This window comes from Ursus americanus, chromosome 29, assembly GCF_024610735.1.
Source record: "Ursus americanus isolate L20-20 chromosome 29, mUrsAme1.1.p, whole genome shotgun sequence".
In the NCBI taxonomy this organism is placed as follows: Eukaryota; Metazoa; Chordata; class Mammalia; order Carnivora; family Ursidae; genus Ursus; species Ursus americanus.
Window position 1 is genome coordinate 8,474,064 of NC_142155.1, and position 23,762 is coordinate 8,497,825.

The following is a 23,762-nucleotide window of genomic DNA, read 5'->3' on the forward strand; positions in this document are numbered from 1 at the left end:
GCTTCTTGCTGTTCCATGAGAAAATGCAAACTCAACACCTGGTTTACAAGGTTTTTCGTGAGTTGCCCATTATTTATTACTCCAGCCTCATGTTTTCCAGCCCATGCATCTACATCTGTTTGGCTTTTGCCAAAATCTCATTGTGAGATTTTTGAGTCACTTCCTCTGTGAAGCCTTTTCCTTAGCTTATAGTCAAGTCAAGTGTATTTTTAGATGAAGTTCTTAGCCCCCTGTTTCTCCTCCATCCTAAGACTTATCATGTCAATGCCTTTCAATTATTTGTTCATATCCTTCCAGGCTTTAATCTCTGAGGATGCAGTTATATCTCTAATACTGAACACAATGCATTGCCCAAAGTGTGCACAAATATGCATTGAATGAATGGTTGGATTTAACTCTTTTTTTGAACTATGCCACCTGTTGTGGCTCCACTTGTTCTGTGTCTTATTCTACCCCCACTTCTGCCATTTCTCTGCCCTCCCAGCAAAGCCCAGATACCTTCTATTGACTTTATAAGATGAATCAACTCACCTGTTGGCCGTGGGCTTTGCAGAATAGCTCTTTGCTGCCCCCATATGTTTTTAATCTGTTCCTTATGCAGCCAGTCGAGACAACCCCTTGCTCCATCTGGCACGTTACACTTCTGCAGGGACATCTTTGTTCTTGGCTTCCATATGTCTCCCTTGGCACAAAGAGGAAGTTGTAGGATGGAATAGAAGAATGCGACCCCTCTGTATCTGTTTTTATACCCTAATCTCATATTTATTCTCCTTCATCATCAGGACTAAATAAATCGAACAATTTTATTTAGTTTCTTCCTTCTCTGACCCCTTTCTTTCTCTTTTCTGGAGTTGTCTTCAAAGTATTCTTCCCTCTGGGTCCTTTTACATATATATAAATACAGTGGTCTATTTAGCACCACTGCAGCACCCTAAGAATTTAACCACTTGCTTCTGATGAAACGTCTATGTGAAAACAGTAATGTTTACGGACAGGAACCTTCTTACATTTTGTATTTCATTCTTTTATATACAAATTAAGAAGTTTTGGGGCACCTGGCTGGTGCAGTGGGTTAAGACTCTTGGTTTCGGCTCAGGTCATGATCTCAGAGTCCTGAGATGGAACCCAGAGCAGGCTCTGTGCTCAGCATGGAGTCGGCTCAAGTTTCTCCCTCCTTCTCTCTCTGTCCCTCCCCCTGTGCACACACTCTCTCTCTTCAATAAACAAATAAATCTTTTTTAAAAATTAAGAAGTTTCTTAAAATGGAGATGTAAAGTGCTTTTATCCCCAAAACGTAGGACTTTATTTACATAGATTGAGTCATATATTTAAAGTAGTTAAAAAGGGGCGCCTGGGTGGCACAGCGGTTAAGCGTCTGCCTTCGGCTCAGGGTGTGATCCCGGCGTTCTGGGATCGAGCCCCACGTCAGGCTCTTCTGCTATGAGCCTGCTTCTTCCTCTCCCACTCCCCCTGCTTGTGTTCCCTCTCTCGCTGACTGTCTCTATCTCTGTCAAATAAATAAATAAAATCTTTAAAAATAAATAAATAAAAATAAAGTAGTTAAAAAGTTTATTGTGATTAAATAGTAATTTCATTAACCCATTGATTAAACAGACACCACAATAATAATGATCGATTTACTATATTAAACTACTTTAAATAGTAGTGATTTATAGGCAACATTTGTATTCCTTCCAGAATTATTATTATAGCAATTAAAAAGCTTTTAGTAAGTTCATGATGAATAGTGTGATTCTAAATATATAATGCCCAGTGTTATATCACCATAGCCTCTTTTCCTTTGGTAATTAGTGTCTAGAGTAATTAAACTAAGAATGAAATGTGTGGTATATGTAGCATATCACAGTTAATACAACTCAAGATTAAGTACATTTTTAGGGAGAGAAGAAAAAGGTGTTTCATATCAGTTGGAACAAAAGAAACTTTTCTTCTAAGAGAATTAAGAAGATTTGGTCAAGAAGATAGATACCAACAATATTTACATGTTTTAAAACCACATAGCTGAAACTTTTGAACTGAAATAGCTACCTATTTACATTTCTAAAAGCTCCTTATTTATATTATTTGCCTGAAAACCAATAACCAATGACAGACCTTAGGCTCCTTCAGTACAGGGCCACCATCTACAGAATGGAGTTATGCCTTGGACAAGGGTGCCTGGGAGAGGGGACGGGTAGGGGTTGAAATATAGCCCTTTCTTTCCTTGCTAGGTAAACTGCACTCTGACTCAGGCTATATCTCCCGGAAGAAGTAAACATCTTTTCCTAAGCTACACAAAGATACCATACAAGATAGTGTGGTGCTGCATCTATGCTTATGTTCTTTCACTCTACATGGAAATACATTGCCTTTCCATTAAATTTATTTTCTGACTTTAACTTTCTTGCTAATTCCAATCTACTAGTTTCTTCAAAATTAATATTTCCAATTTTTGTCTTAAAATGAGCACATGTAAATGTGGCAGAGACAACATGGGGAAAATCTGCAAATTCCAGTCTATTTCTGTAATAAATTAGTCTTTAGCCATCTGGAATTAGAGTAATTCGGAGACTATGAAAAAGCAATAAAAGTGAGAAACCTCAAGAAAACAAATTTTATAATGCTCTTGTCTTATGGCTAATTAGTTAGCTCCCTTGTTTAGAATACCATGATAATGAGCCAGGTTTATAATTTCAAACCCATAGTTAGTGTAACACAGGGGGAAACTCTATTCTATTGCCATAGACTGCAACTCTAGCCCACCAGTTTGCTCTCTGGTATAGGTTGGCATGAGGTCAGATACTACATACCCATCACCATTACTGGAAAAACAAGTATATTACCAGATGGGAGTACATTTACCAAATGTCAGCTCCATCATAACTAGAAAATTCATCACTACTAACCAGTAGAAAATACATCCAGATGTATTTGCATTATGTGATGGGATCCCTAGTCAATATGATATAAAACCTATAATCATGTGGTTTTCTCAAGAGCTCAACAAAGTGCTGAAGTTTTGCTGAGAAACCAAAAGAACAACCCTGACCCCACCAATCTGACTCATGTGACTGGTAGTCTGAATGTTACAGGAGTTAAATTTCACCTTTGGTGTGAACATGTTAGATCGAAAAGCCCAGCCCAACACCATGTGAGTTTCCAACCATGTGTTTCTGTATAAAATGAATCACTTGATGCGAAACAGGAACTCATTAATAAAGGCTGTTTTTGTTAATTACACATAGAGTTATAACTAGAATGGGGAAACCAGATTTGAATACTTCATTGAGAAATAGAAAACTAGAAAACTTTAAATTGTCCTTGACATCATGTGCACTGAAATGGGGTAAGTATCCCAGGCCCTCTTGATTCAAAAGCACTCAGAATCTTTTCTACTTAGATAAAGCAATTTTTATGTAGTTAATATTAGCACAAATCCGTTTTCTGCTTGCCTGCTTCCTAGCAACCTGAAGCAGTGTATCTGCTTGCCAATCTGCTTTTGATAAAAAATAAGAACAAAATACTCAGTGAATTTGCCAATAGCCCCGAAGAGATGGGGATGTGTTCAATAAGCTTTGCGTTGATTTTGTGAGTCTGGCATGTGATTTATGTTGTCAACCGTCTGACCTTGCCGCACTCTACCACAGGCCAGGGAAGATGTGATCCACATGCTGAAGACGGAGAAAACCAAGCCCGAGGTTCTGGAGGCTCATTACGGGTCTGCAGAGCCAGAGAAAGTGCTGCGAGTCCTGCACCGAGACGCCATCCTAGCCCAGGAGAAGTCTATAGGAGAAGATGTCTATGAAAAACCGATTTCGGAGGTAAAAATATGACATCAACAAGTTCCCGTATATAAGGGTACCTCAGAGTGATGGTTTACATTTTCCATTTTACAGGCTTTAACCTTTTCTTTCAAAGGCAAAATTTTTATGATACACTAGTATAGAATTAAAGTGTAGTTAAATAATTTATGAATTATAGTGGGTACATTGCAATGATAAGAATTTTAGAAGCATTTCCTTAAATATACTTAAAGTCCGAAATATATTTCTCATGTGATTACACTAATTACATGCTCTTGCAGCCTGTTATTCTTTTATTTCTCTAGGAGATGATGTGTGTAAAAATTTGAAGTGCTCATCAGTTTTGGCATTGAATGGTCAGGATCATTAGCAAATTGGTAACCTAAAATTAAATTGATTATGGATATTATATTGATGGACATTTATTTTATTATTGATATTTATAAAGGGGCTCTGTTTTAGTGTCTTACAGACGTAATAAAGGGACTCTGTTTCAGTATCTTACAGACTGTCATAATTAAAATGGTCTCATGTGAGTAGCTAAAATGCAATGGTTGAGGCAAATCCCAATGGAATGCTTAGGGTGATTCTTTAAGATGAAAGAAAATCTAATAGGGCTATATTTAATCATTTTTATGTAAGACTGTGTTAGGAACTATTTACTATGTTATTAATTTCCCATGATACTACATGTTGAAAGTATTCTCACATTGTAGTAGAAGTTTGAGGCTGAATTAGGGAAACAGTTGCTAGATCTAGCCATACTGACTTCAGAATTCATGAGATGTGAAATTAGTATCATAAATGAAGAAAAAGAACACAAAAATTAAAAGCAAAGCAATTTTTTATAATATAAAATATAACAATATAATATAAAAGATATTATCTTACATCAAGCCTTGTAGATGCTCAGTTTGATAGATCTCAGATAAGATCCGCTCTAGACAACATTCACAGCAGATTGATGGTCCTGTAATTACCCTAATTTCTGCAACAAGGATAAGCTGGAGCTCTTGTTTTAATCTTTGCCTAATATGTTAAGAGATGATTTATGATGGGATGCAGTCAACTGGCTCAGTCCACTTCCATGTCTGAGAGCCACGGTTACCAGCTGCATATGGCTTTGGGCGGGTCACTTCAGCTCTCTAAGCTTATTTTCTTCTCTGTCAGGTGAGAGTAACAACAATGCATATCTCCTAGAGTTGTCGTGAGGATTAAATGAAGCAATGGCAGTAAAGCTCTTAACACAGTGTCTGATACATACCACATAGCCAACAAATACTAGCCGTTAGTATTTGCTGGGATTTGAGCATTATATTCGCTCACATCTTTAATTAGTTCCAAACTTGGAGGGATTTGAGGAATAAAAGACATAACTAGGTCAAAATATTCATTAAATATTATTCTTATGGTAACCCCCTGGATTGGAGAACTCAGATTGGATAAATGATATCATATAGGTTTCCTAATTCTTTTCTCCCAAGTTAGAGCTTGGGATAACACCTTCAAGGAGAAGTAGGTCTGAAAGCACACACACTTACCCAAAAGCACTGCCTCTAACCCGGTGAGTTCTATGGAAAGTACACAAAGAAAGGAGTTTCTGACCTAGCTTCAGAAATCAGGCCTAACCCAAGCGTTCCTGTCTCATGGACAGAGGAGCAGAGCAGAAAAGACCACCGTGTGGGTGGTCCTTTTAGAACTGGCTTAGCTGGGCATGCTTTTGGTTTCTTTCTCCTCTCAATTCACAATTTGAAGAGTTATTCCTTCTACCATCTACAAATTTTGGGTCTCCTAACCCTTTGGATTTAACGATCAAGTTGTCATTACCCAGGAGCAGGAGTCCTTCCACCTTCATGAGGGACAATCCCAATTCGATCACTGTTCCGTTAGCCTGCTGGGACCATGAGCAGATAGTTCTTAGAAGCCATGCTGTACGTCAAGCCCAAAAAAAATCACCGCTCATTTTAATTCCCTTACCAAATTAGGCCCAGCTAGGTTATCCAATAGACCTCACCAGAGATTAAGCAATGAACTCCATGCAGTGGACCCCCTCTGCCTTGCCAAATAGCTGGGGAGAAATTAAGCAGCAAATATTAAATCCCCTGAGCTTCTTTGTGAATTAAAGTCTGCAATATGCAAGTTCATAATTCTTTTTTTTTTTTTAAGATTTTATTTATTTATTTGACAGAGAGAGAAAGTGAGAGAGGGAACACAAGTAGGGGAAGTGGGAGAGGAAGAAGCAGGCTTCCCAACAGAGCAGGGAGGGAGCCCGATGCGGGCCTTGATCCCAGGACCCTAGGATCACTCCCTGGGCCGAAGGCAGACGCTTAATGACTGAGCCACCCAGGCGCCCCTGAAAGTTCATAATTCTTAAGCAGAATTCCGAAGAAATCCAGGTTTCAGTGTCTTTCCTTCCCAAATTCTTGTTCTGCTTAGCCTTAGCCAGAGGGATCTTAATCTTAAGCATTTTCAAACTTTAACTAATATATCCTAAAGTCCCCCTATTCCCCTTTTATCAAAGAGTCTAAAGAATTATTAGAACACATGCAATTATCATAACACCAACCTCACATGCATAAATATTAAAAATACAAGAAAATCCTCTGTTCCACTGTCTAGTCTTTTCTCATCCCACCATATCCATATTTGACCTGTTTATGCTACTGTCTTGTCTGAATCCCCTTATGTTTGTCTCATCTTTCCTTCAAACTCTACATCTCCAAGTTTCTTAAGTGTGTTCACTCAGGGCCCATCTATTTTAGCTGACACTCTGAAACTCACCAGATAATGCTTCAAATGTTCCACTTTGATCTTCTCAGAATTTAATTCTTAAATCTGCCTATATTTTATGTATCCACTTTGAATAGCTGTTGCAGTCTTCAAGAGAATGGCTTCCAACTGATCTCATGGAGAACTATCTACAGTTTTACAGCATGTTCCTCAAACATCTTCTAGATCCCACCACTTTTTCTGGGGGGAATCACATTGCTCTGTTCTCTGTGCTCTCTTATCTCTACCTCCTCTGGTCACTCATTTTGATTCAAAAATGACTAAAATATCTCCCTTCTTTATAGCCCTGTCTTTAAGAGCACTTAGGTCCATTTCCCTTTTGTGTAAGTCCGGTTTGTTCTTTAAGACTTTATGTTTCCTCTTTAGCAGATTAAGATTTAGATTTAGATTCAATAGATTTCTCTCTTCCTAAATCCCTTAATACTGCTCCAGTTAGCATTCTGCTGATAACAGTGCTAAAAATCACTTCCTGAACCATGATTCTTTTGTCTAAAACATGCTGAAATCTCTCTCCATCTCAAGTCCTTAAACCTCTTCTCTATCAACTTGATTTAGTAGAATAAAACTTCCAGGTATCCTCTCCTTAGTAAATTTTGGTCTTTGGTGTTATGATGATCTCATTTAATTTTCCTTCCACCTCTGTCCAAGTGGGAGCTGTATTTCTAAAGTAATAGGTCCCCCATTCACTTTCACTATTCATTAATAAAAGCAACTATTCCTCTGTGGTTGAGCCACAGTTTGGATCCTGAAAACCAAAAGTCATGGACACAGTGTACATGATTAATGAATCTACAGAGCCCATAGTTATGGGAAGTGGTTTTCAGAGTCTCTAGACAAGCCACGTAGATCCAAGAGAGAGGTTAGCCCACCTAAGTCGTCTTCTGGGAGCTCTATGTAGTTTCAAACAAAATAACAAGAAACAGGGTCTCGTACAGCTCATCTCTTGCTACCTATGTTGGTTCTTACAGCTAGAATTTAAAATTGAAAGCTAGATCTTCACACACGAATGCTTTATTGCTAAAGAAGAATTTGCTACCTCTGCAGTTTAAAGCCTGGATCTGCAGCTCAGTGTGAAAAACAGTGTGCACACCAGTGCCTTGGCGTCCTTTCAGTGCATTAAGAGACAAAAAAAAAAACCTGTCTTCCTGATTACGTAATCAGTGCTGGGTTCAAGCTGTGCGAGTGTAGGTGAGGGGAACATGGCCCACTGAGACCCCAGGAACCGCTCCAGTGAGCTAGCCCCAGCACTGCAACTGCTGAGATCAACCAATCTCAAAGGCCCACATGGACGGGACATACTAAAGCTATGGTCTACCTTCTACCTAGGCTGTCTCAGAACACTTCAGATCAACATAAGCTGTTTTTCTCCAGATATCCTCACAATGTCTATTTTTCTGAGTATCCTAGCTATTCAGTTAATAATACTGTTATTATTAACAGTATCCCCCTCCAGAGTTCCTCGAAGGGATTGAGGGTAACTGCAGGAGTTGGATAGATGAGTTAAAGCATTTTGTTTTATTATTGGTCTGAAGAGATAAATGCATACCACTGGGCTTTCTATTGCTTTCCCTCCTAGACTTTGGAGAAACCGCTTAAAGGAGAGTTTGGGCCTTCAGAGCACAATGTACCATTTTATGGCAGGCAGAGTCAAAAAATAAGAAATGAAAAGGCTGAGCTAGTTCCCTATCCCAAACACAACTTTCTTTTTTCTTTTTCCTTTCCCCTATGTTCATCTGTTTTGCTTCTTAAATTCCACATATGAGTGAAATCATATGGTATTTGTCTTTCTCTGACTGACTTATTTCACTCAGCACAATACTCTCTAGCTCCATCCATGTTGTTGCAAATGGCAAGATTTCATTTTTTGTGATGGCTGAGTAATATTTCACTGTATATATATGCACCACATCTTCTTTATCCATTCATCAGTCGGTGGACACTTGGGCTCTTTCCATAGTTTGTATACTATTGATAATGCTGCTATAAACATCGGGGTGCATGTCCCCTCTGAATCAGTATTTTTTGTGTCCTTTGGGTAAATACCTAGTAGTGCAATTGCTGGGTTACAACTTTCAAATAAGTCACCCCTCCTTCCTTAGGTAGGAGGGGGGAGGGTATGAAGAAATAGACAGAAGCTGCCTTCCAAATACTTTCAAAAATAAAGTGGGTCCTCCTTTATGTTAAAGTAGAAAGGATCAAAAAAAGGGAAGAGTTGCTCTTTCTACATTGATAGTGATAATGATGATGATGATGATGACATTTTAGAAATGCTTGACAAATTCTATAATACATGATGAAAATCACATAGTAGAGAGATGGAAGAGTTCCTGGGGAGAATAGTTTGTAATAGGGAGATATTCCAATGAAGGAAATCCCTTGTATAAGCTGTCCTTTTAAGACTACAGAAATTTATCAGAACACATAAAAGTACAATTTGCCAATCCCTAATGGTATCAAATATTATTTGCCACCAGTTAACCTGGGCTTCTCTACCAGTCTGTCTAGTCACAGGCTCTTACACAAATGGATGGAGATCTGGTCAGAAACACTGAGGATTATGTGGATAGTATCTCTTTTATTTGGGGACCCAGAAATGATCCATTCGCAGGGGAGATGTCACACAACTGTAGAGGTAACCTCAGATCCTCCATGTGACTGAGGGACAAACATGGAGAACTCTGATGCTGATACCGCACAGAATGACCCCATTAGGTTTGAGGGAGTAGGTTGTGGATTGAGAATGGATTTTAAATATGTCTGTTTCAACTAATGCAGTGGTTTTCATTTGAGTTGGGTGGTGGTGGAGGTGTTTCGCTCTCCGAGGGACATTTGGCAATGTCTGAGGATAGGTTTGTCACAGTTGGAAGTAGTACTACTGGCACCTAGAGGGCAGAGGCCACGGATGCTGCCACGGATGCTGCCACACACCCTGCAGTGCACAAAACAGCCACCCAAAATAAAGACTAATGTGGCCTCAAATGTCAATAGTACTCAAGTTGAGAAACCCTGAACTACAGTTTGAAGAGGAGAGTAAGATATCAGTATTGTAAGATTTGGTCCAATTAAACAAACATTTACTGAATACTTACTGTGTTCCAGGCACTGTGCTTGGCACCAGGAACTAAAAACAAAATCAAGGCACCTCTTAAAGATCTTCTAACCTGGTCAGAAAAATAGGCACAAAAAGTCCTGTGATAGGGGTGCCTGGGGGGCTCAGTTAGTTAAGCATCCTACTCTTGATTTCAGTTCAGGTCTTGATCTCAGTGTTGTGGGACCCAGCCCTGTGACAGTGTTCACACTCAGCGGCGAGTCTGCTTGAGATTCTCTCCTTCTCCCTCTGCCCCTCCCCCCACCCATGGACTGGCTTTCTCTCTCTCTCTCTCCCTCTGAGATAAATGAACAAACAAATAAATCAATAAAATCTTTTTTTTTAAAGTCCTGTAATAATATTTGACAGCATCTCTTTTAGTCTGAGATATGTGTTTTCTGTAAGTCCTGAAGTCCTCCCTATATTTCGCATATCTTGGAGAGAGGACTGTGGATACTTCCTATCCTTTTCCTAGAAGTGCCTGTAACTGCAAGTCTTAAAAAAAGATTGTGATGATGGTAATGACTTCCCAGGGGAGAAGTGTGGTACAGGTACATGCCGAGCTCTTAATTTTTCTGAGATCAGGAGGCTGTTACCCTCTTTTTTTCTAAGTATAGGCTTTTGTACCATCTCACTGAAATAGTGAAGGAGTTTGTTCTCTCAAAAGTTTAGGAACCACATGTCTGTTCACAGCAAAAGGGCCAGGAGGCCAGAAGTCACTGCAGCCTTATTATGCCTAGTTTAGAGAGCCAGTTGGCCTAGACAAAATGATGGCAGGGGGAAAATGGCAGAGAACACCAGACTCAATGTTCTCTCCTTCAGATGATAAATCGGTAGACCAATATAATAGTTTGAGTCCTATGCAAATCAGATGAAATATTAAGCTCTTGCCCGTGTTTGTTTACCCAGCTGGACAGACTTGAGGAGAAACAGAAGGAAACGTACCGGCGCATGCTAGAGCAGCTGCTCCTGGCGGAGAAGTGTCACCGGCGCACGGTGTACGAGTTAGAGAGCGAGAAGCACAAGCACACTGACTACATGAACAAGAGCGACGACTTCACCAACCTGCTGGAGCAGGAGCGGGAGAGGTAACGTGCACGCATGCCACCGGTCGCACGGAGATGCCTGCCATCCCTTCATCTCCGGCCCTCTGGTCAGGGAGCCCACTTCAGCCCAGTGACCCCACAGATGGGTGTCCAGGTTCTGGCTCCAATTTTCAAGTGGTTTGTGACCTGAATGGCTTGTAGAAAGTGAGACACACTTGGGCCTGTGATTATCCATGTGAATAGGTTTGGGGGTGCACAGGGGTGGGGCACCAGATTCGCTCTAGGTTGTTGAGAGCCATAAAGGCCACGCAGCTGGAAACAAACCCGGGGAGCTTATATATGATCAAGGAAGCACCTACATTCGAAAAGCCTCTCTACTAATTTCCTTCTATGGGAAATCATCTACTCTTACTTCCGGAATAAAGTGGTTGAAATCCACGTATTCAGGAAGACAAATTAGTAAGCTTAACCATTTAAAATGAATCCTATTCATTCTTCATACCACAACAGAAAATCTTAATATTTGGTTGTGTATAAATTATTTAATGACTAGAACGACCTGCTTTCTAAGGGTTGCATAACTCTTAAAATTCAGTGTAAAAAAACAATAACAAAAACAACCCCAACCAAACCTCCGCATGTCGAGCATTGATATCTGTCCAGGCAGGTAATTTTCTCAGACCTGGGATCACCACATTTGAAGTCAAGACTCCACCTTGAAAAGCTTTGTAATTAACTCTTCTATACTCTCCAGTTTTGTTCAGCATCTTCTTTTTAGCTTATTCTGTGCCTTTTCTTTCCTCCACTGAATGGTTATGTCTGTGAATTCCACAATCTTTGAAACTGGTGACATCCAATCCTAATTCTTTGAGTTACTGAGCTTGTCTGCTTCTGTGTTTAGGACTTGCAAATTAAGAGCCACTTGGGAACAGTTTTACTAATCCCAGCTTTATTATATGTTTAGTTACAAGAAAGAGATACGGCTTTCTCAGATTAGTTTGCTTATAAGAAAAAGCTGTCATAGTAAGAGTAAATAAAAGCATGAAACAGGACAGGTTTTTGTTAAATGTTTAAAAAATTATTGGTAATTTTTACTTATTGTTGGACTTGGTGCATCCCTTGGGGAAGGAGAAATGGAAAAGAGAACAAAGTTCTCTTTGCTGGAATGTTATGTACAATACTCTCAATTTCTTTAAGCCTGTAATTTCTTCCGCTCCTGTAAGCTAAGGTTTATCAGCTTTATGTTTGAACAAACGGATGGTCTCATTTGTCACTTTTGGGGTAACCAAGCCCTGAGAATAAACTCCACTCCCTCAGTCTCTGTGAACTTTCCAACCTCAAGCACAGATCTTGCAAACAAGGTTTCAATGACAGTGTAAATTGTGAATGTCTACGACAGCCCTCTGGTTAGGTGTTCTGTGTTGGAATGTGGTCAGGTAAAAGAGCAGCAGCTTGTTTGGTAAGGACTTCTTAAAAGATCCGAAATCAAATAATTTTAAAGAACAGCCATGTGAATTGTTTTCCGATCACGTTGTAAATGATTTGACTTAGCACCAGACACACCTTTCTTTTTGGTAGTTTCCCGTGTAAGCTAAACACCTGAGGTGGCACCAGTTCACTTACAGAGTTGTTGGTTTATTTTTATTTTTTTTAAATTTTATTTAAATTCAACTGATTAACATATAGTGTATTATTAGTTTCAGAGGTAGAGCTCAGTGATTCATCAGTTGAATGAAGTGTGCGGATGGAGAGACGGTACTTATCCAGGCTGTTTCTTTTCCTTTCTTTTCTGTCTTCTGAATTTTTGTGTTCTGTGAGAGTAATTGAAATAATAACGCACAATGAAGAGCTTTCTAGTCCACAGAGTACTTTCACATTATACAGTAAGCCTATCCCAGATATGTTTATTTACCAGCTTCGTGTTGATCAACTCTGGATGGACAATTCCAGCCCTCGGTACCATTTAGGAGTTGTTTGATTTTATTAAAACAACTCCAGCAACCATTTCTCCTGAGCCAAGTGCTGTGTAGGTTTTTAAAATCAAAGTAAAAATTTTTTAAAAATTATCTTAAGATGCTTTTGATACTGGGAGCAGCAGCACTACTGGGATACATCAGCAAACACTCACGTTTCAGATAAGAATTCACGAAGAGACCTTTGAGGCTCACTTACATACCGAACCACCTGAAGGTTTTGAAATAGTATTTTTGACTTAAGGGGTTATGCTTGAGTACTTTGTATTTTTTACTGTCAGTGTTTTCCCCCAAATCAATCCCCTGACTGACCACCAGTGCTGAGGTGGGCACGCCCCGCCAGACACCCGTTATGCTAAATTAAACACCCCCACTAGGACCCGGATAACTCAAGTTGGCATCCCTGAATATCTCTGCGATCTGAGGAGTCCACCGGGACTGGCTTGCCGAGTTCCCCAGGGGCAGTGAAGCCTATAGGATTTTCTCAAAGGTCAGGCCCGGGATTCCTGCTGCCCTTTGGAAACTGCCCTGCTAAATCTGCTTTGGGTTAAATCCTCTTTTTGAAGTAAGCGGTCATAATTAGATCTACTTATGGGGGCTGGCAGTTTCTTGACCCCGAGGCTTTCTTTCCCGTGGCCAAGTCGCCCTGGAGCCCCTCCCCACAAGGTCCGGGTCCCACAGGCCTCAGCCAGGGCTCCGGGAGCTCCCAGAGGCCGCAGCACCTGCAGGGGAAGCTGGGCTGCACTTAATACGGAACCGGCATTTCTGAGCACGAGTGCGAGTCCTCCTGTAGACTGTTCCAAGTCCTTTGTTTCCTTCTTTGTTTTGCCCTCCCTTCCCCTTCTCCGGAAAAGTCCCTTTTGTGAGGGGGGAAAAAAAACCAAGAACTTTACTTCGGAAACATTTCCCTTTGTTTCTACTGTGAGCATGAGTAAAGGAAGGAAGAAAGTGAGACTTGAGATAAGCCAAGTGGTTTGCTTCATATAGTCTTACCCAGCTTCTCCCACTGACCATGCAACTCTGTGGGCGGTCTCCACCCCAGACAGCTTTTCATTTAGTGGTGGTGGGGTGACGGGAGGGGTGCCAAGCTAGGGAACTTTCCCCACGGGGTGGTATCTCAGCTTGATTCTCTGTAATTATCCTTTTAGAGTTTTTCATTTCCTAGAGTTTTTCATTTAATTAATTTCATTTAATTAAATAAAATTTTTTAAAAATGGTTAAAGATAGCAAAAGGGACCCAGGTATACAGGATCAGTAGCAGCTGTTGATAAGCAATCCAAATTCAGATATTCGATGAGACCAGGAATCTGAGGCCCAGAGCGCTGCAAAGGACCTGACATCAGCCCCTTTATGTCATTCATTCTATGGGTGGAGAAATTGAGGCCCAGGAAGATTATGTAGCTCAAATCAGATCATGGTGCACAGTGGTCTAGCACTTTTGTGCAAACGAGTCCCTTGTGCAAAACGACTTGTTTTTTGTTTTCTCTCTCTGTGTGTGGGCTCCCCACCTCCATGCTCTTATGGCCAAACCATGACATAAACCTCTTAAAAGTCAGAATGATGGTTATTGGGAGGATATAAACAGAGATATTCAGACCAGTGGTGTCTCTAGACTGTCAACATGGGAGAAGCTTTGAGATAGCATCTATTGGAAGAAGCAGTCCAGGGACTTGTTTGGAGCTCAGTTTGAATTGCATACACACACAGTCCTCTATTTTGGTTGGACTCTGTTTGGGGTAGTTATGATGGGAGGCTGATGATGGTTATGAGGGGGCTAAGTGAAGCCCCCTTCCAAGCTGCCTCCTTGTTATTGCCACTGACCTAGACCCTGCAAGGGTAAAAATAATAGAAGCAGAAATTATTTTTAACTTTTCAGGAGTTGTTAAATTAATCTTATATAAAAATTCCACAAATTAAGAACCTAAAATGGGCAATATACTGTTCTGGGCTTCCTTTATTCTAAGTCAGCAGACTGTGATCATAATTTATTGCCATCATTTACTGCGTATTTATTTTTACAAAGAGTCATATTACCAATTAAAAAGAAGAAAATAGCATGAAAAAATGTATTGCTTAACTAGCATTCTTAATAAAGATGAAAATATACTTCATTGCATTAGTTAAGACTGGGTAAGGAAATCTCCCTTTCTAGATGCTATATTGTTTTGTCCATATTTTAAGTCAACTTGACCTTTAAAGGCTTAATTCTGAGCACATGAGATCACCTTCAGCGTTTATACTTTATTCTCTGTCAGAACAGCAAGACTTGTGAGTTTAATCTTAAGCTTCTCTAGTGTTGCCTCAAGAATGTCAAATAGAGAGAACACGGTTACATCAAAAGTGGTCTGAAACTTAAAGAAATATTTGAGGGGTGTGTGTTTGTGTGTGCATGTAAATGACGTGGGGAGTGCTGTCTAACTCTATAACTGTAGATATAGATTTTAAAGCTTTTGGCTTCTATAGGCTTGGCCGCGACTACATAAATAATTACATCATCATATAATATTGCAGTAAGCCTTCCAAGCATAAGTTCATTTTTTTCAAAAGTGCAAATCAGCATCTCAAGAGAAATCTCTTAACTTATAAAGCAGAGAATGCAGGAGCAGGGGCTTGAATGGAAGGGAAGCTTTCGAGCTGTATTTTGGTCAACATGAAGTCTCGAGAATGGGCTTTGTCGGGTGACTTATGGGACAGGCTGCACTATTACACTTGCCTATGCTGAGAAATGACTGGTCAGAGCAAGTTTTCAAAAAGTTTCTCTAGTCGCCTGGAATCCTGAGAAGTAATCCTAGCCAACTTTATAGAAAAAAATTCACACTTGGTTCCCTGGCATCATACCCGTTAAGTCTTTTTTTAGATTCAGATGGCTTATCTTTAAAATATGGCAACAAAATGGACTTTTCTCACTGGTAGCTTGAAGAGTCATAATAAAGCACTTTGTAGGAAAAGATTGTGACGATGTGTAAAAAGATCAAGTCTTATCAAGCAGAAAGTAATCAATAGACGGAACGTATTAGCAAAAAACAACTGAGCCCCCTTCTCTGTGCTTAGCACTCTGCTAGATGCTGTTGGAGAGCAGAGTTAACTTTTATTGACTTACCTGATATGCTAGACAAGTATACATCCTGTTTAATCCTTGCAAAACTATATGATGCATAATTACTAACCCTATTTGGCACATGGGGAAGCAGACAGGCTAAGTTCCTTCTACCAAAGTTACTACCAATAGTTAATTGGAAGAATCAATGTTTGAACTGAGTTTACAGTAAATATAATAATCTTTTCTACTTCCAAGTTCTTACCTTCTGATTAAAGTGAATGCTTCATTTCCCCAAAGCATGGAGGAGGAAAAGATGACTTGAAATTTGGCCAGTGACTGTGGACTGCACATCCATTCTGTTGTGGATTCAGAATTTGAGTAACAGACCTTAACTTGGTCGTGAGATAATGCCAACTTACTATCAGTATCCTACTGGCCAAGAAAATTGCTGGGAATAAACAGTTTTTAAGAAAGGAGAGGAATTAGAATTCAGAGACTCAATCACAGAAGGAATAGGTTTTACAGTTGATTTTCTAAAAGAATGCCAGGATTGAACTCCTCCTTCTAATTACTCTTACTCTTGCAGTATGCAAATCCCACTTCCTACAGGCAAATGTGATTGAAATGAAGGGGGCTGAGGTGCTGTAGTGTTACTTCTCGCTCACAGCTGGGTATCTGTGTTGGAGGATGGGATAAATCCGAATAGTGTAAAGGTAGTGATATTCCATCTTAAAGGGACCAGGCAATTGGCAACTCAAAAGGACAGTTTCCTAGGGTTGGAAGTTTGGAGTTAGAGGAAGAGTTGATCCTCTTAATAGACCCAGGATAGTAACATACCTACTTTCAGCCCTGTAGAAGTAGGAGCATGTCACTCATCCTGAAGTACGCACTCCCTGGATTAAATATGACTGAGCCCATTAAAAATGCCCTTGGAGCTCATTTCATCAGATCCCACCGTACAAAAATGCTGGGTCTTTGGTGGATGTGATCTTCCCAAGCTTCATAGCACCCTCATTCCCAAGGTCAATGAGTTAGCAGCCTCCGATCTAAGACTCTTCAGTCTTAGTAATATAACTTTAACGGACATGCCTGGGAAAATACATTATCTGACCAACAAAATTTTCTGATTAATCAAAGGTTATGATATAAATTAATTCACTTTTACTTTATGGAAAATATTCTCAAATGCATTTTACTTTCCTTTAGAAATTTTTAAATATACCACAAAATCATATTTGAAGTTTCAGGATCTTGTAGTGCTGCTACCTGGGTGGCTCTGTACTTTACAACCTGGGAGCCTATTAGATTATATGCAAATCTGAATGCTAGTTACTGTTGCGTTTTACTATAGGTAAGGATGGTGAAGATATTTTCCAGATCTGAGGGTTTAACCTGGCAAGCTGAGAGTTTTAGTTAATTATATATATGTATGTATTTTTTTTTAAGATTTTATTTTTAAGTAATCTCTACACCCAATGTGGGGCTCAAACTCACAACCCCTGAGATCAAGAGTCACACACTCCACCTACTGAGCTAGCCAGGCACCCCAGGAAGGATTCTAATATTATACAAATGGGTGGCCACTAGAAAACTGGCCATTAGAAAGGAAAAGCATTCAAAGGGAGGGCTTGAGAAACACACAAGGAAAACACTTTACTGTTTTAAAATTTTTAACACATAAGAATGCCTTGGTCCTGGTATTTGATATCTCTTATTCTGGAAAAGTACTAGGAGAAGTAAGAATGGAGGACAGTATTTGTAATTTAAATATGAGAGAGAAAGAGTGAGAGCCCAGTAATGGCAATTGATCAGGTTATCAGAGTCTCTCTAGATCTGAACTGATCACTGAATTGTTCTCTTTCAGAAACTTTTCAGGTAATTGCTCGACAGTTCCAGAAACTCTACCTGATTCACTGAAGAGGCCTCTTCTGAGAGAAATAGAGGCAACTCCTTTCATAACCGTCATTCTTTCTTTTCTGTCATAGGACTCTCTCAATGCTGGTCACAACCACTCAGACCAGATTCACCTGTCCTGGACAGAGGTCACAAAGATCTCAAAGTCAAACACCTTCAGTGCCAGGCAGTAACTGAAAGACGCAGATGGAGCCTCACAGCACACACTGCATGTGTGGTGGGGGCTGCTAGGCTGGAGATAGCAAGCTCTGACGACCAGGCAAAGTCCCACATCAGCTCAGGCTGACTGATTGATTTTAGGTTGTGGGTTCTGTTGCCACATTGTTCCCAATTCTGATTTTTAAGGAAAAGACAGAAGTCTGATTTTAGTAAAATCTTCTAGTTTTTCAATGGACTCAATTTACTCAAATTTATAAAACAATGTGCAGTGAGCAAAATCCATCTCGTGGCTATTTATTCTCTAATGTGTCTAGTTGGCAACATTTGATAGCCTAGACATGAAGGAGGCTGAAGCCTAGAAGGTAGCCCGGCATGAGAACACTGCCAAATAGTAGGCTGTTTGATGAGGACCGACTAACCCATTGAGACACTTTCTAGGGGCATGTGAAACAGAAGGACATAAAGATAACAGAAGCCAAGAAAAAAACCCAGCAGAGACAGAGAAATTCTAAGGGTAAAGAATAGTCATATCACAGGACTGGGGTTTCAGTGGACACCTGCTTTTGAGAGGATGACAAGCATTGGGTCACACTCATTGCTATTGGGTTGCTAGAACTTTAGGTGTATGCCGCAAAAGGATGTATAATATTCCACTTCTTTCTAGGCCTGATTGGCTGTGGAGAAAGTTTTCTACATTAATTTACTCTGGGGTATTCTTACTAATAACTCCCATCATCTTAGGTAGTCTGGGTAAACCTGTCCCTTACAACCTCAAAGACTGAGTAATTCAATTATAATATTGTTACAGCTTGAACATTTTCATTTGCTGATCCTCAGATATAAAAACTTAGTATAGTATGATAATAATTAGATTTTTTAACCTAATATTTTCTGTTACCCTGTGTTCTGTTCTTATTTGAACAGCCAGCCAAGAGCAACCACTGCCTCGAGGAAAATTGCCACTGCTGAAAGAGAGAAGTCAATATCTTGTCTTTGGATTTCAGAAGCAAAGATCTAGGTATAGCCTTAGAAAGATTATGTGATCAAGTGGATCCAGTTTTTATTATCCCTCTTCTTTTCTGTTAGATAAGTTGCTTGGAGAAGCAAGAAAGCAAGAGCCATCTATGTTATTTGTGGAAGGAGATAATGCAAAAGAAGAGGCTCTGTTCTGAGCTTTTTGGGGGAGTAGAGGGTGGAGAGAGGGAAGCTGAAAAGTAATAGAAACTGCAGATAGATATGGTACAGAGAATTCAAGAGTAAAGAGATTACTAGTTGGAGTCCAAGGGTGTCTTAGTTTGCTTGGGCTGTCATAACTAATAGACTAGGTGGCCTAAACAACAAGAATCTATTTTCTCACAGGTCTGGAGTCTGGAAGTCTGAGATCTGAGTTCAGAACTGTTGGGTTCTGATGAGGTCTCCCTTCCTGGCTTGTGGATGGCCACCTTCCCACTCTATGCTCACATGGCTTTTCCTCTGTGCACGTACATGGAAAGAGAGAGATCTTCTTACAGGGCCTCTAATCCTATTGGATTAGAACCTTACCCTTATGACTTATTAACTGTTATTACCTCCCAAAAGCTGCATCTCCAAATATAGTCACATTGGTGGTTAGGACTTCAATATATGAATTGGGGGGGGGGGCACAATTCAGTTCATAGCAAAAAGCATGGCAAAATTTGTGGCTCTCCCTCTGATAAATAATTCAGGAGAAATGGAATAAAAATTGGTATCCCTATGCAACCTTAAAAGAATACCTAGATTTTCCCCATGTCCCTGAAATGTCATGTGACTAAATGAAGCATGACTGGCCATGAGGACAGAACAGTGACTCATTTAGATCAGCAATCTGGGCAATTGACATCTGAGACAAGAGACCACAGTGTGCATCTCCGAGAATGCCAGTATGGAAAAATGATGACTAGCTGAACTTTTGCCCACATTCTTGATGTTCGCAGAGCTTAATCTCAACTCCAGAAATGGGGTCCTGAAGCCCTAGAACTAACTCAGGAGACTGTGACTTGACTGAGGGATCTTTAAATGTATTAAGGGAAACCAGACTCAACTGAGCTTATACAGAATGTACTATGATAAAGTGTAATGGGAACCCATAGCAGAAATTATAAGAGATACAGAAAAATGAAGATAATTGTATTTCTTGCACATATAAATTTGAGTCCTGCAATTAGTACCCCCTTTATTAGTAAAGGAATCCATACATGTGCTAAGGAGAAATCATGTGGCATTGTGGTTGGTTCCAGAGTACAAGTGGTTTGTGAACTTCAGAGGATCATCTGAGCTAAGTCTAACCTCTTCAACTATGGTTAACTCCTCCCTGGGTTATTCTAGCTACAGGGTGCCAGAGCCCCTCAAAATCTGGAACCTAGAGACAGTTGTTTTCTCAGTCTCATGCATTTCATTGGAGCCAAATAGCTCTGATTTCAAATTCTGACTCTGCTACTTCCTGGTCTGTAAGCTTGGACAGGTTAACCGACCCCTCTGATTCTTGGTTTCTTCGTCTACAGAGTGGGTATAACTGAGTACCATCTCATAGAGTTGCTTAAATTCATGAGATAATGAATATAAAGCCCTTACCACAAAGCATAGCACATAATACCTAGAAGTGAACATTTTTTCTGCTCACCTGTATATTGAACACTAACAGGAAACCTATGTAAGTTTCACTAAATCACAATGTACATTTTATTCAACTAAGACACTTTGAGAACAATGCAAACTACCAGGAAAATAAACTCTTCTATTGTTTGGGTGGAGATAGTTGTTTTGTATTTAGATTGTAGGTAGATTAAGGAAAACTAAAACCCTACTGCCAACAATTAGAGAATTCAATAAATGAGGTGGCAAAGTATAAAACTACATACAATCAAGAGTCAAAAATCAATTGTTTTCCTATTTCCAAATGACAAAATAAACTACATTAAATATAAACTATCTATAAATAAACTTAAGAATGTGAAAGATCTACATAAAGAAAAATTTTAAATGCTACCTGGAGATAAGGTAAAAGACTGGGACCAATGGGAAGACTTTACTGTATTCTAGAACTGGGGACCCAACATCATAAAGATGTCATGTTATTTTAATCCGTGAGTTTAATGTGATCCCAATAAAAATACCATTAGGATTTTTCTTAAGGTACGAGAACTAAATCAAGTGACTCTAAAGTTGGTATAAAAAAATACACAAGCATAAGAATAGTCAAATTTTTAAAATGAAAAGTAGTAGAAAAGTTTCCTTCTAGAAACAAAAACTCATTTTAAAATTATAGTAAGTAAAATAGTATTGTATGGGTACAATAATAGTTAGGTAAGTGGAGAGGGTAGAAATTCTAGTAATAGATTATAGTGGATATGGAAATTTAAAATATGTTAAAGATGGTATTCCATTAGTTAGAAAAAGTTGAGACCCTTAGTGGTGCTTATTATTATAGTCATTTTTATGTATAGTGTAGGTAGTCTTCCATAAACATGGGAGAAAACTGATCTTATTTTCTTTTTTAAATTTTATTTATCTATTTGAGAGAGAGAGAGAGCGCGCGCATGAGCAGGGGGAAGGGGCAGAGGGAGAGGGACAAGCAGACTGCCTGCTGAGCAGGGGAATCAATGGGGGGGGGGGGCTCCTTGCAGGACTCAATCCCAGGACCCTGGGATCATGACCTGAGCCTAAGGCAGAGACTTAACTGGTTGAGTCTACCAGGTGCTCTGACTAACCTTATTTCAATCAAGGTCATTCCTCTCTGGGCTCCTCTGCTTTCTGGCATTTTAGGAGAACCAATAATACCACAGTGTGGTTTATGTTGAGAGAAGATTTAGCATTTGTTTTTTAAGTTTCCAAAGGACAGATAAATCATATGTAAGAAAAAAAATTATGTTTGAGGAGTAAAATATAACTATGAAATGCATAGCTGGAAAATGATGACTTTCTCTCTACCAAAAAAGTAGTATTATGATTTTTAGCCATTATAAAATTTTATGAGAAGTAAAATATGTGGTAACATAGGCATCCTATGTAAGAAAAACCGCTGTAGTAACTTTGCTGAGGTCATAAATTATAACTTTGCATATTCAAAAATTCAGTAAATTAGAAAGAAGTGAAAAAACACATTTTATATCTTGAAAAGAATAAAAGTTTAAACCCAATTTGGACTGACTTATAGAATAGCCTGGGGAATAATTATTTTCTTTTCCCAACAGCTGCATAAAGCAAACTGCTTTGAATGAGAAAAAAGCTAATCTGAAGTGTACGAGTGTACCAAATTGAAGAATTTAAATGCATGTATTTTGCATGCAGAAGTTATTGTGGTTATGAAATGAAGTACAGACACAAATTCATTTCTTTAGAAAGTCTAATGCAGATTTACCTTATAACGTTTGGCTGAAAAAGTTGATTATAATACAGTATATGTAAACAAATAAAAATGTGTGCCTATTTTCAGTATTAATCAGAGAGAGCCCTAGGGAAGTACAGCAGATGGAAAGCTTTAAGAAACAATGAAGGGGCGCCTGGGTGGCTCAGCTGGTTAAGCCTCTGCCTTCAGCTCGGGGTCCCTGGAGGGAACCCCTGGGAAGGCTTCCCTCTGTCCCTCCCCCTCTCCCTCCGCCCCTGTCTCTTTCACACACTCTCTCTCAAATAATTAAATAAAATCTTAAAAAAGAAAAAAAGAAACACACAATGAAGATCATGAAGAAATAACAAATAGCCCGCTAGAATGGTACTTTAACAGGCAAATTGTTAGTAATTACAGCTTCAGAGTCTACCCAAGTGGCAAAAGTACAGTAAATAACTAGTGCTCTATAGTGACAGATTAAAAGAAGATTTTTTTCTGATTTCTCAGTACACTGATACTATCAATTGTAATCCAGGCAATTGTAATGCCAGGCAATTGATCAAGTCTGATAGGCATTCTCTATGTTAGAAACACAAAACCAAAGTGTCTTCTAGATCTTTTTTGAACTAATTGAATCATTAGTGAGATGTATAATTTCCAGAAAAAAATGACTGCATCTAGCTTGCAAAAGCAAAGTGAAAATTTCTAACAAATGGTTGGGAGTTTTTGGTCCCCAAATTCCAAACTGGTTGGATTGGATTTTTAACTAAGCTGATGGTTTATTAACAGCATTGTGGACAAAATCAAGTATTGCAAAGTAGTAAATGAGATTATTCTTCCGGTATGAAAACCCTTGGAAACACTGCCTGAAATTGGCAGCCATTTGTCATTGTGCTAAATACCCGGCAAACGCTGTTTTTGTACAAATTCGTATACCAAGAAAGAGTTAAGAAAGGAAAGTGCTGGAAAAAAAATGTTGTCTCTTAGCACTACAGTGAATATTCAACTCCATCACTTTGATATTTTCCCCTTTTTTCCAGGATGGAGGAAGGTACTCAGATTAGCATTACAAATCCTGGACTCCAGAGAGGGAGTTGGAACTTAGGAAGGTGGTGTTTTCAGTGTTTGGAGACTGCTTCTTTCTGGCTCCTTGACCGAGTATGCACTCTTTTTCCAAGAATGCTTGTGTTTGGAAAGTACTTTGTGGTGGTGAAAAGTTTGAACAGAAAAGATTAATCAAAAGTTGGGTCTTTTATGCTCAATGCATAACATATTCAGCTCTTGGATGTGAACTCTTAGCCAAGAAACTATTCAAATTATTCAGGGGCTGAATGTGAGCTTCAACTGCAAACAAACTAGAGGTCAACTTTATTTAATCTCAACTCATTCCTCTTAAGTTCAGAAACACTGTGCCCTAAGAATTTGCTTTAAATTGTCTGCATAACTCTCAGTTTCCTAGAAAAGTTTACTTCCTATAGAAGTTTCTATTTATTTTATTCTTAAATGCTCAAGAAGTAGATGTATCTGATCTGAAATGTGAAGGGAACTGAAAATGGTGGGCTCTTATGGCTGCTCTGCCTCCCGTGTGCTGTCAGAAGGGAGGA

General features: G+C 39.3%; 1 protein-coding gene across 5 annotated transcripts in view; it reads left to right on the forward strand.

Annotated features, from left to right (window-relative positions):
* The window catches only part of FILIP1 (filamin A interacting protein 1), a 203,374-nt gene that overhangs the window by 134,975 nt on the left and 44,637 nt on the right, over positions 1-23,762 (forward strand). For all 5 annotated transcript variants that reach the window (XR_015722245.1, XM_087856943.1, XM_087856944.1 and 2 more), the window contains exons 3-4: positions 3,648-3,821; positions 10,591-10,769. Coding sequence is in view for 4 of the 5 variants with exons in the window: in XM_087856943.1 (XP_087713069.1) it covers positions 3,648-3,821; positions 10,591-10,769 (353 nt within the window). In the remaining variant the exon portion in view is untranslated. The remainder of the gene's footprint in view (positions 1-3,647; positions 3,822-10,590; positions 10,770-23,762) is intronic.